Here is a 13,929-nt window from a genome sequence, read left to right as displayed (position 1 = left end):
GCTTTGGCTCTGTTTTGTTTAACCGGTTACTGATGTTTTTCTGCTCTGTTCATTTGGGCGTTAGGTGTGTGAGCGGAACTGAACTTCTCGTTCGTAATTCCTCAGGGTGGAAGCCATGTGTGCGATGAAGCTCTGGGGTTGTCCTGAAATTTTACAGTCCCGCCCCCCATAGCGGACAATATAATAGAAGTAGAAAAATTTGGCTTAGACTGTAATTTTCTTTGTTTTTTGTGTAATTTTCTTTTCTGTTTAAGTGTCAGCACACAAATGGGTGGGTCTCTGGGTATGCCCCCAAAGGGGTTTGGATTATGTGTTAAGTGAATGGCCATGTATTTTTGCCCAGGTGGCAAGCCTTACTAGGAAGGACTCAGGTAGTCTTGTGAGTAGAAATGTTTTGGGGACAAGACCAGAAGGGTGGGGGCTAGTTGCGTAGCCCACCCTCCTAGCTAAGAACTGGTTGTGGAACAAGCTAGTGTCCATGGACGGGACGATTCAGCGAGGAAAAAAGGATCGGGCCCAAGCGGGAGGGCAACAGACAGAGAGATTTGGAAACTTTTGAGGGTGTAGTGGAAAGAAGGAGTAAGTGAATATAAGCATGAGGATTTCACATACTCAGGAGGATATTTGGAATGGTGATTTGCATTGGTAAAGTGGCTGTTGGAAGGAGAAAGCAATTGATTTTTAAGGAAAAATGAAAAATTGACTCTCTGTTTGCTGGGGGGAACAGCACTTGAACTTTGTGAAAAAGCTGAAGAGAACAGTTTTTTGGTGTCTTTGACATGTTTGTGAATGAATTCAGGCAAAGAAATTATTAGATTGCACTCATTTGGCTATGAACAATTTTGTTAAATCAGTTGAAGAATGTATACAGTGCTATGTAATGACATTGTATTAGGCCCTACAGGCACTATAAGTGGTGATGTTTTCTTTCAGTGTTTAAAAGCAGGAGTTAAAAGAAATAAAAACCAAGCCGGAGAGCATCTGTGTTAATGCAAATTAACTAACTGATAAGGTAGAGGCCGCTGAACCAGGGCTGTCTAAGAAGCACATACGAGAAAATATGGGGTAATTCCTCTGTTTTGCCTAGAATCAACAAGAGTATTTGTATATTTTAAGTATTTAACTGCCCGAAGGGTGGACCTCTGTTTTTGTCTTTCAGATAATCAAAGAACATTAATGCCAGCTACACAGCATTCAACATACTATGATTTACTGGCAGTCACAATTATGTTCTGTGTTCTGTGTTGTGGTGTTTTGCCAAAAAATTGTTGTGTTTAATATTTTCATGAGATGGTCTGATTTGACATCAAGCGAAAATGTTGCATTGCAATGCAGATACTTGTTTTGTTCAACTTAGAGTACAAAGTGTTTAGTTATATCAGAAAAATGTGATATACTACAGTCTAATACATTTTCTTAAGTAAGAGAAAGAAACTACATTGGCCAAATCTTTTAATTGAGAATTGTTGTTAAAATTTGCATACTGACAGTCTTTGGAAGCAAGGACATGAAAAGTTAACCCACTCCCAGATTGTACAAGGGATCCTTCTGGCTACCTCAGACTTTTAGCCAGAGGGCTGGGGATGGTGGATAGCTATTGGACTAGAAGTTATATTAAGTGAACTTCTCAAAGTGGGTGTGCTTGTCCTGGCTTGTTCTTCCAAAGTTCTGTAATAAGATTATTTTAGTGAAAGGGTATATGTGGCATACATTGAATGATAATACTTCTGTACTGTATAACAGTACTGTTTATGTGTTCATGGTCTGAAAATTGTGTCTAATTGACGAGTAAAAGTTTCCTTTGTAGGTTAAATGAAGAAAAAAAAAAAAAGCCAAGTAGAGAATGGCTAACATGCGCTGGCCCCAGTCAAGGACACCGCTTGGCGGCCAACCAAGGAAGGGGCAAACTGGTTGTTGCAGTTACACGAGATTGGTGTGCAGCGGCCAGCCCACTCTCCTCCTTGGGGAATTTTTGTGAATATTCAGATTGATTTTATTTCGATGTCTACATGTTGTGGTTCTGGATATGTATTTGTTTTAGTTGATGTATTTACCAATTGGGTTAAAGCTTTTCCCTGCAGGAAAGCAGGTGTCAGGACTGTTGTGACATTTTGCTTAAAGATTTTGTGCCACGTTTTGGCATCCCTGTGACTATCAACAGTGATCGTGGAATTCATTTTTACTGGACAGATTGTACAGGAGTTATGTGCAACTCACTGCCCTCACCACCCAGAATCTGCTGGGACAGTGGAACGCCAGACCGGGATTTTAAAGAATAAACTGGCCCAGATTTGTGCTGAAACGAACTTAAGGTGGCCAGATGCCCTTCTTTTGGCACTGAGGTGTATGAGAACCATTCCCAATCGAACGACTGGACTCAGCCCTCATGAAATTTGACAGGACACCCCATGTTGACTACTAACTGCACCCCCGCTGACCCCAGCTCAGATGGACATTCATTTGCTGGATAACATAATGCTTAAATATTGTCAGGCACTAATGCAATGTGTTAAGTCTTTTATCCACAGGTGATGGAAGCACTACCAAAGGATCCTGTGCAACCTTGCCACTCGTTGGAACCAGGAGCCTGGGTCTACATAAAGATCCATCAGCGAAAGACTGCCTTGGCTCCATGCTGGAAAGGCCCTTTCCCAGTCCTGCTGACTATCGACACCGCTGTGAAGTGCCACAAACTGACTGCTTGGACCCAGGATTCTTACTGCAAAAAGACCCCTCCACATCAGAAGAATTTTCCTATTGATGATTAGCCTATTCTTTCTTCTAGTTCTACTGTGCTTCTGGACAGCGGGGAAAGAGCTCCCTTGACCACTGACAGACCAACTGTGCCTTTAGACTTTTCTAGAAAAGAGCACAGCTATTACAGGGTGATATGTGCTGGAAACCTCTCCCCTGTAGGATGCTAAACCTCGATTGTTTTGGGAAAGAAGAAGACACACTCACTCCACTGACATTGCCAAAGTCCAGGAATTCCTGACTGAAAAGGACACTGAGAACTGACCCTGGTGAAGAAACAAAGAATTACATACTGGCAGGAAGAAATTTGTGGGACCCATGCTTGGGACTGTGGTATTATTTGGATTTTGGGGTTTATTCTACAGGCTGTGCCCTGTGTTTTGGATAAATCCTTCAGTATGTATTTCCCTCCCTAATTGGATTTTACCTGACATTGCCCTTATCCAGTTTTCTACATACCCAGATTGCTCACAAGGGGCTACCATTAGATTAGCACAACAAAAAGGCCTGGGTTATTTCCTCTGGACAAAAAGGGAATTGACCAGATCCCTGTGGGCTGGGTTATTTCATCTGGCCAATAGTGTAGTAGCCATTTGGACTGTTCTTCCAGGCCAAGAACGTGATAAGAAATTGGGGCAACTACAAAAGGCCACTAGTCTTATTTTTGAAGCTCAGCTATCTTCAGTACAGGCTGGAGTTGCTGAGTTACATGTAATTTCCACCCTTAGTTCTATGACCCAGAAGTTACTGACAGAGATGTTATTGAATATCACTGAGGCTGGGAAGGCATTGCAGTGGGATCTGGACTAGACTTGGCCCACTGCCCTTACAGACGTCAGGAGTACCCTCTGATCTGTGGTCATGAAGACATACTTGGACACTTTCTGGATGGAAGTGTGGACATTCACAGTGCTCCTTCCAAGCATATGGACCGGTTAGGGTGGGTGTGGGCTCCCACATACCGAATCCTGCTGGGTCCATGGGGAGGATGCCTGTGGGACTGTAATTGTTTACCGAGACATCTGGGGAAATTAGACCACCTGGTATCTCCAACTGATTTCTAGACAGTACCCCTAGAATGACACCTGACATTTTGGATGAGAATAGAGAGTCAATGGACATTTTGGCCGTTAGAACCACCACAGCTCAGTGTATCTATAAACTGAAGCTAGGGGAAGTTGTCACTGTTTATGACAATATTTGTTGAGAGGGTGGAGGTCAAGGAACCCCTGACGGACACCCATTTTTTTTCAACCTAATGATAGCTGTGTATGCGTTAATGCCACCACTTTACAAGATATACATATTGATCTTACCACTGCTGCAGGCAATTATATCATTTACTGGCCTGCAGATAGAATGCAGATAGAATATTGTAAGTAGCTCTTGGATTTTAGGTATATTTTGATTGGACTAGAATAATGCCTGATCAGTTTCAAAATTTGCTTTCATTGTTACCAAAGGTTCAAAGAATCTCTGAATTGCAAGGGCAAATTCCCATGCTTTAGAATATATATCAAGATGGAAGGAATGCCTATCATACAGCTTATAGAGTGTTTATTTTATGTACTAGGTATGATGTTTTGTGCTTTGTGTTATTGTACAACAGCCCCATTATATTATTCCTATGGGATTGTTATTGTTTGTAATGTTGTTAGTTAATTTAGGATTATATTATTGTTGTTGTTGTTGTAAATATTGTAAGAATAGCAATACCTTTCATGTTCATGGTAATTATGCATTGTCATTACGTCCCATGATGGTTGACATGTTTGCTGTGGAATCTGAAGTCCATGGTTTCATGCGAATTGAGATTTGAAATTGTTTGTTGTACTAGAAGTACAAAAGGGGGGAGTGTGGAAGCCAGTAAATAATTAACAAGGTTTTGAAGAGATCTTAATGAATGTTAGTTAGCATGAGTTAGGTTAACTGTGACCCTGGTGACGTGAGGAAGCAAGATAATGTAAGACAGAGTGAATTGTGTGAAAGTTATTACGACCTTGCAATGTGCAGTCTTGCAGTCTTGTTTTTCTAGTGAGATAGGAGGAAAGCTTATGTATAAACAATATGTATTTGTTGTTTTTTACTGTCTGTATTATTGCTAGAAATTGTCTGTAAAAGGTATAAAGGCTTGCTGTGATTGTTTGAGAGTTGAGAGAGCTGTCCAGGACCCTGTGTCCTATGGCACTCTCTCCCTCCATGGTAATTACTGGAGAAATAATAAAGTATTTGATTTTGCTGCATCCAAACAAAAAGTGAGAACTGAGTTTTTCTTCGACATGCCCTTCCAGCATGACTGTGAATCACTGATAACTACTCCTTGGGAAAGGTTTTCCAACCAGTTTTGCACCCACCTTATAGTAACTCCATCTAGGTTGCATTTCCCTAGTTTGTTTATGAGAAGATCACGCGAGACAGCATCAAAAGCTTTACTAAAGTCAAGATATACCAAATCTACCACTTCCTCCATATCCACAAGGCTTGTTAAGCTATCAAAGAAAGCTATCAAGTTGGTTTGACACAATTTGTTTTTGACAAATCCATGTTGACTGTTACTTATCACCTTATTATCTTCTAGATGTTTGCATATTGATTGCTTAATTATTTGCTCCATTATCTTTTCCGGTACAGAAATTAAGCTCACTGGTCTGTAATTCCCTGGGTTGTCCTTATTTCCCTTTTTATAGATTGGCACTATATTTGCCCTTTTCCAGTCTTCTGGAATCTCTCCCATCTTCCATGACTTTTCAAAGATAATTGCTAATGGCTCAGATATTTCCTCAATCAGTTCCTTGAGTATTCTAGGATGCATTTCATCAGGCCCTGGTGACTTGAAGATATCTAATTTGTCCAAGTAATTTTTAACTTGTTCTTTCCCTAGTTTAGCCTCTTCTGATCCTTCCTCATTTTCACTGGCATTCACTATGTTAGATGTCCAATCATCACCAACTTTCTTGGTGAAAACCGAAACAAAGAAATCATTAAGCACCTCTGCCATTTCCACATTTTTCTGTTATTATTCTCCCCCCTCCCCATTGAGTAATGGGCCTACCCTGTCCTTGGTCTTCCTCTTGCTTCCAATGTATTTGTTGAATGTTTTCTTGTTACCCTTCATGTCTCTAGCTAGTTTGATCTCGTTTTGTGCCTTGGCCTTTCTAATTTTGTCCCTACATACTTGCGTTATTTGTTTATATTCATCCTTTGTAATTTGACCTAGTTTCCACTTTTTGTAGGACTCTTTTTTGATTTTTAGATCATTGAAGATCTCCTGGTTAAGTCACAGTGGTCTCTTGCCATAATGTCTATCTTTCATATGCAGTGGGATAGTTTGCTCTTGTGCCCTTAATAATGTCTCTTTGAAAAATTGCCAACTGTTTTCTATTGTTTTTCCCCTTAGACTTGCTTCCTATTGGATCTTACCTACCAACTCCCTGAGTTTGCTAAAGTCTGCCTTCTTGAAATCTGTTGTCTTTGTCGGAGAAAAACTCAGTTCTTGCTTTTTTGTTTGGGTGCAGCAGAGTCAGATACTTTATTCTGTTTAGCAGCTACAACAGGGAGAGAGTGCACTAGGACATAGGGTCTCCCCTTCCTAGACAGGTCTCTCAACAGGTAAACAATTACAGCCAGCATTTATACTTCTGTTACAGATAATAATAAGCAACAGCTGCATTTTGTTTATACATAGGTCATCCTGATATCTTGTTTTTCTCACTTCTAAAAAGACGCCAGTCTACATATTTTATCAGTGCAAGGTCGCAACAACTTCTCACAGAGTTCTTTTCCACTCGCCTCACACAATCCTCGCTTCTACAAATCTCGCGTTATTAGGGTTACAGCTAGCCTGACTCTTGCTAACAGAGACTGTCATGCATTAAGATCCCCTACAAATCCCTGTCAGTTCTTTCTGTACTTCCACATCTTTATTTTGCTGTTCTCCCTCCTACCATTCCTTAGAATCCTGAATTCTATCATTTCATGATCACTTTCACCCAAGCTGCCTTCCACTTTCAAATTCTCAACCAGTTCCTCCCTATTTGTCAAAATAAAATCTAGAAGTGCCTCTCCCCTAGAGGGCACAACCTTCATAGGAGCAGACCTCAGTGCCATTACCGCCATGGGTTACCTTGCAAAGCAGAGAGTCCTTTAGCAAATAATTATCCACTGGCCATCTCCAATCAGAATACAACTTCTAAGCAATTATAGCAGGCCAGAGAATCCAGCTCATATAATCAAATATCTCATGTAAATCAGATTTTAAAGGGAATATTTAAATAAAATTTAACTATTGATGATTCTAAAGTATTTTTCTTTCCTTAGAGAGGAAACTGTATGAGCTATCAGAAGCAAGAAAGGTTTTGCTTGCAAGTCTGGAATCAAATCTGAAAGATCTGCAACAAGCACAGGCTTTTGCATCTAGCCAACCAAGCTCTATGACTGGTAAGTACAGAGCTAGGCTCTGATCCTGCACTCCTTACTCAGACAAAACGGCAGTTGAGTTTTGTGTTGCCATATAAAGGCTTTTTGAGCCGTTATAAAAAGAGCTTTTGCCAGGTTAAGGCATGCAGGATAGATACTTTAGTAATGTTGTATTGGTAAAGCGGATGATTCTCAGGCCGAGAGAGTGTTGGGTTTGCAAACCCATTTTTTACTATTAAAACATTAAACTTAAGTTTGGTTTGAGATTTGTATGGTATAGTGCTTTCATTGCTTACAATCACAATGAAATACTTTTAAAGCCTTTTGTCAATCCCACATGGAAAGAAGATAAACATATGGAAAAGTTAGGTCAAACTTTAATTTCAACTATTTTCTTTATTCCCTTTCCTTTTAGCTGTATAAAATATTTTAAAAGGAAAATTTCTTTGACAGTTTTTTAGGTGGCATTAAAAGCCCTTATTGGCATTAAAAGAATAAGTTGTTGAAGTTTGACCTTGCTTCTTTTTTAAGACAAAACAAAACAGATGCACACACAGGGAGAGAGAAAATATAAGTGAGGTTCTGTAACTTAATAAAAATAGTAACTTGAAGGTTAGCTGCTGGAAAAAATGACAGGCACAGCATTGTTTCCCAGGGTAAATTTTTACCAGTATTAGCTTTCCTTTGTGAACACCTCAGTGTTATAAGAGATGGCTTGTCCTGGGCTGGCTAAGCTGGATGCCTGTTAGAGAAGTCATAAAGAGAAAGAAGAGTTAGAAAGATTAAGGTGGGGGGAACTGGCATACTAGAGATGTAATAATAGTAGGAACCTCAGATTCACATCTCATATATTGCTCAAGATTTAATCAAGCTGATGGATGGGGTGATGTAACTTGGTTCCCCCTCCTTACCCAGTCTGATCAAAGACCCGGATCGGCAGGTAGCAATCGATTTATCAGGGATCAATATATTGTGTCTCATCTAGACGCGATATATCGATCCCTGAACGTGCTCCCCGTTGACTCCACCAGAGCAAGTGGCAGTAGCTGAGTCGATGGGGGAGCCATGGCTCTCGATCCCGTGCCGTGAGGATGGGAGGTAAGTCGAAATAAGATATGTCGACTTAAGCTATGGTATTCCCGTAGCTGAAGTTGCATATCTTAAATCGACTCCCCCCACCAGTGTAGACCAGGCCAAAGCAACTTTCTGGATTAGGAAAATGGAAGTCCAATATTGTAAATTTGTGTTGCCCAGCAGGTGGCAGCAATTGTGATCATGAGGCTAGCTGATATGCAGTACATTCTCTTTCTTCTCTCAGTACTTTCTTTGTGTAAGCTTAAGATAATTGACATTGAGAAAAACAGTATGCAGAAAGAGGATGGCAACTTGGTCCTATCAAAAACAACCAATCAAAACACATATATTGACATCATTCCAATGCCATCTTAGTATGTTGCTATAGCAAATTTGTAACCTCACAAGGAATTTTGAACACTCATTTAGCTTAAACACATCCAGTTTGTACTAGTTCTTTGTGTCTAACTTTTGTTTATCTTATGAAATGATTATATTAATAGATTCCAAGGTCGGAAGGGACCACTGTGATAATCTAGGCAGACCTCTGTATAACACAGGCCATAGAACTTGCCCAAAATAATTCCTAGAGCATATCTTTTAGAAAAAAACATTCAATCTGGATTTTAAAATTGTCCATGCTGGAGAATCCACCACAACCCTTTGTAAATTGTTCCAGTGGTTAATTGCTCTCACTGTTAAAAACTTATGCTGTATTTCTAGTCTGAATTTGTCTAGCTTCAGCTTCCAACCATTGGATCATCCTATCCCTTTCTCTGCTAGTTTGAGGAGCCCATTATTATATATTTGTTTCCAATGTAAGTACTTGTAGACTGTAATCAAGTCAACTCTTAACCTTTTCCTTGTTAAGCTAAATTGAACTCCTTGTCTGTCTCTATAAGGTATTGTTTGCTAATCATTTAATCATTCTTGTGCTCTTCTCTGAACCCTCTCCAAATAATCATCCTCCTTCTTGATTTGTGGACCCCAGCACTAGACACAGTATGCCAGTAGCGGTCACACCAGTGCAAAATACAGATATAATATAATCTCTCTACTCCTACTTGAGATTTCCCTTTTTATGCATCCAAAGATTGCATTAGTCCTTTTGGCCACAGGCTCACACTGGGAGTTCATGGTCAGCTGATTATCCACCACAATCCCTAAATCTTTTTCAGAGTAATTGTTTCCCAGGGTAAAGTTCCCCATTGTGTAAGTATGGCCTACATTCTTTGTTTCTAAATGTGTGTGTGTGTATATATAATTTACATTTATGGTTATATTAAAATGCATATTGTTTGCTTGAGCCCAGCTTACCAAGCAGTCCAGATCACTCAGTGTCAGAGACCTGTCCTCTTCCTTATTTACCACTTCCCCAATTTTTAAGTCCTCTACAAACTTTATTAGTGATGATCTTATGTTTTCTTCCAGGTCATTAATAAAAATGTTAAATAGCATAGGGTCAAGAACCAATCCCTGTGGGATCCCACTACATAATTCAAGGATGATCCCCCATTTCAATTACATTTTGAGATCTATCAGTTAGCCAGCTTTTAATCCATTTCATGTCTGCATTGTTAATTTGTATATCTTTCTAGTTTTTTAATCAAAATATCATGCAGTACCAAATCTAATGCCTTACAGAAGTCTAAATATGTTACATCAACACTATTACCTTCATTAACCAAACATGTATTTTCATAAAAAAAAAAGTCAAGTTATTTTGAGAGGATTTATTTTCCATAAAACCATGCTGATTGACATTAATTAAATTACCCTTCACTAATTCTTTATTAATTGAATCCTGTATCAGCCACTCAATTATCTTGCCCAGGATCAACGTCAGGCTGATAGGCCTCTAATAACTCAGGTCATCTTATTTACCCTTTCTAAATATTGGCACAACATTAGTTTGGTTTCAGGCTTCTGGAACTTCCCTACTGTCCCAAGACTTACTGAAAATGAACATTAACAGTCCAGAGAGGTCCTCAGCAAACTTTTAAAATTTTCAGATGTTATCTTGACCTGCTGATTTATAAATATTTAATGTTAGTAGCTGCTGTTTAATATCCTCCTGAAATGCTAGTGGAATGGAAAGAGTTATCATATGATATAGCATCATCTCTTTTTTCCCCCAAATACAGAATAGAAATGTTTATTGAACACTTCTGCCTTTCCTGCACTATTATGGATAATTCTACATTTCCATCCAGTAATGGACCAATACCATTGTTAGAATTCTTTTTATTCCTAAGAGACTTTAAAAACTTTTTCTTATTGCCTTAACTCTGCTGGCCATATATTTATACTTATGTTCCTTTGCTTCCCTTATCAATTTTCTACAATCCCTAGCTTCTGATTTATATTCATTACTATCAACTTCCTCTTCCATTTAATATATATTTATGTTATTTTTATAGCTGCTTTCACTTCCACTTCATGTACATTGGCCAAACTGGACAGTCTCTATGCAAAAGAATAAATGGACACAAATCTGACATCAGGAATCATAACATTCAAAAACCAGTGGGAGAACATTTCAGCCTCTCTAACCACTCAGTGACAGACTTGAAGGTGGCAATTTTGCAATAAAAAAACTTCAAAAACAGACTCCAAAGAGAGACTGCTGAACTCAAATTAATATGCAAATTAGATACAATTAACTTAGGTTTAAACAGAGAATGGGAATGGTTGGGTCATTACACTAATTGAATCTATTTCCCTATGTTAAGTTCTCCTCACACCTTCTATGGGTCATCTCAATTATCACTTCAAAGGTTTTTTTTCTCCTGCTGATGATAGCTCATCTCAATTGATTGGACTCTTCCAGTTGGTATGCGTACTTCCACCTTTTCATGTTCTCTGTATGTATAAATATCTCCTGTTCGTGTGTTCCATTCTATGCATCCGAAGAAGTGAGCTGTAGCCCATGAAAGCTTATGCTGAAATAAATTTGTTAGTCTCTAACGTGCCACAAGTACTCCTGTTCTTTTCACTTCCCCTCTAAGTCAGGTTGTTTTTATAACAAATACATCCTTCTTATTTGATTGTGGCTTTTGGGGCATTTAGAAAAGTGTTCTTCAAACATCCTCAGGGCAGAGCGGGAATTGGAGCAGCCGTGGGGAAAAATAAAAGTCAGCACTTATGCATTGATCGATGAGCATTCAAGATCAGTTTCTTCTGAGTTGTCAGTGACTCAGAAACAGGTAATGCCATTTTTAACATAGACTGCAATTCCCACTCCTCTTTTGCCCACTTGATACTTTCTAAAATCAGATGATTATAATGTATATAACCTTCCAGTCATGGGAAGCATCCCACCAGGTTTCAGTAATGCCACCTAAATCAAATTTATGCTCATAAATAAGCTATTCCAATTCCTTTTTTGTTACCTTTTGTTTATATAATATGTTGAGATGAATTTTGTAACCATTCACCTGGAAAGATTTAAAGTGCGCAAAGCTTAAACTGGAACAGAAGATTGAGTCAGTAAAAGTTAGTTTTTTAATTCTTCCTCTGGATATCCCATGTAGACTAGTAAGGAAGATAAAGAAAACACTTTTACTAAGTGTGGAATGGAGTATGTACTAAAGAATATGTTGTTCTAACACCAGAAAAGTGTCACATAGGTTGACTACAGTTGTGTATGCTTTAGAGAGAATATGTTTTCTTTTAAATGTTTGCCATTATTTGGTTACTAGATATTTCCCAGCTCAGGACTGTGACAATTCAGATATACACTGAAGGCCTACTTTTGGCCATTGCCCACCTTTGTACAATGCTGAAACAGATAAAACAATGTATAAGAAGGAAGGAGACTTTGTTTTATTTTTCTAGATGTATTCTTAAATATAAAAACTAGATACAGTTTTTACTGAATGGAACATAATGGTTTATGTGGTTTCATTCTATTGCCTAAAAGATCATTTTAGATTGTCTGTAGCAATCGTAACTACATGTATGTAGACTGGTTATTGCAGAAATGCAAAAGCCCCTGTTTAGTGTTCTATATTTTGTATATTTCATTTTACAGAGTGTACCTATTCAACATTTTCTCTATTTAATGCACTAAAATCTTCCTCTCTCTTTAGCGAGCAAAGTAGATGAGCTAACCAAGAAAAGAGAGATTCTGGCTGCAAAGCTGGAAGAAAATCTAAAGGATCTGCAACAGGCACAGGATTTTGTAGCAGGCCAGAGAGGAAAGGAGAGATCAAGTGGTGAGTGCAAAGTAAATAACTTACAGTCAGCAAAAATGATGATTTGTGGGTGAGAGGGTCTTCCATGATCCTCTGTGGACTGAATGCTTGAACCAAGAATATAAATTCTGTCATTTTCACTTATGAATACTCAGGGTTAGATCCACATAGGGGAGTTAGACTCAGCATAGCAACATCTAACATTTAGGTGCCCTACTGCCTTTTTGAATCCACAATCCTAAATTAGGTTCCCAGGCTCCTCTCCCTGGGCAGAATTAGGTGCCTAAGAATGTGATTCACAAAAACCAGCACACTGTGTGGGGAGTTGCCTAAGCTGGCAGGTAGGAAGCTGTTCCACTTTGTATAAATACTTAAATATTCATTGGGCCAGAGAGAGAATGAGAGTGATTCTGTAGGCCAATGGTTAGAGCACTGGGAGACCCAGGTTCCAGTCCCTGCTGCAGTGTGTATTTAAGTATTTCAGACAAAGTGGAACAGCTTCAACAAAAGATTGAGACCCACCCCAGAATATACTGTATAGCCAAGTGATAAGGGACTCTCCTACAAGGTAGTGGGTCTAAGTCCCTACTCCAATTCAGGCAGAGTAGGAATTAGAGCTTGATCGCCCATATTCTGGGTGAGTGTCCTCTAACTATCTCAGATTAAATCATGCAGTTATATAAACCATAATGAAGAACAAAGTGAAATGTTTAGGATTGGTAAATGACACTATATGCAACCCATACTGTTAAACGGCCATTAGCCAACCACTGTCCTGTAGGAATGTTACACTTTCAAGCGGTTGAAGTGGTTCCCACACCCCCACACTCCCGATCAGGAGACTCACTGATAAAGCGCCGACCAGCTGCATACTACTGTAGTACACAGCGCATAAGGCACCAATCAGGGGAGGGGGCGAAGTAGTTGGATTATGTTAGCACATGCGCATAATAGCATGATTTATGTAACCATTTATAATAAATAGACGTGGACAGCCCCGTTGGGGGCGGCTCCACGGCACTCCACCGGAACAGACTGACTGACTTGGCTTCATTCATTGCTACATCTGGTGACCCCGACGTGATACCCCCTGCTCACCGGCTGGAATAGCCTCCGATGCATCGACCCTCGCTGAATAGCCCCATTTCGTGAGTATGGGGGGGAAATTGTCAGCTCAGCAGAAGCTTCATGCAAAAAAGCTGCAAGATATCACACGACAGACTGGCAGGCCAGTTTCCCTGGGTCAGTTAGAAAAGCTATTAATTGAAATCAATCGCCAATGTCCTTGGTACCCGGATCACGGGTCACTGTCAGTAGAAGATTGGATAAAGATAGGGGCGACACTGCACGCAGAGCCTAGAGCTGCGGTGCAATGGCTCCTGCTTTGGCAGCGATGTACAGAGGCTCTGGATTCAATCAGAGTTGGAGCGTCATCCAAGGCTATCCTTCTCGCCCCCGCACCTTCGGCCCCCCTTCCTTACCCTCGGAT

At 39.7% G+C, this 13,929-nt stretch overlaps 1 protein-coding gene across 22 annotated transcripts in view; it reads left to right on the top strand.

The window, feature by feature from the left end:
* The window catches only part of CCDC7 (coiled-coil domain containing 7), a 334,724-nt gene that overhangs the window by 220,682 nt on the left and 100,113 nt on the right, over window positions 1-13,929 (top strand). For 21 of the 22 annotated variants that reach the window (XM_039527959.1, XM_039527957.1, XM_039527971.1 and 18 more), the window contains 2 exons: window positions 7,072-7,191; window positions 12,336-12,461. In XM_039527959.1, coding sequence (XP_039383893.1) covers window positions 7,072-7,191; window positions 12,336-12,461 — 246 coding nt within the window. Of the gene's footprint in view, window positions 1-7,071; window positions 7,192-12,335; window positions 12,462-13,425; window positions 13,589-13,929 lie in introns of all 22 variants that reach the window. The other variant, XM_039527979.1, reaches the window with a different exon arrangement.

This window comes from Mauremys reevesii, linkage group 2 (assembly GCF_016161935.1).
Source record: "Mauremys reevesii isolate NIE-2019 linkage group 2, ASM1616193v1, whole genome shotgun sequence".
Classification (NCBI taxonomy): Eukaryota; Metazoa; Chordata; order Testudines; family Geoemydidae; genus Mauremys; species Mauremys reevesii.
This window is presented reverse-complemented; position numbering and strand designations above follow the sequence as displayed.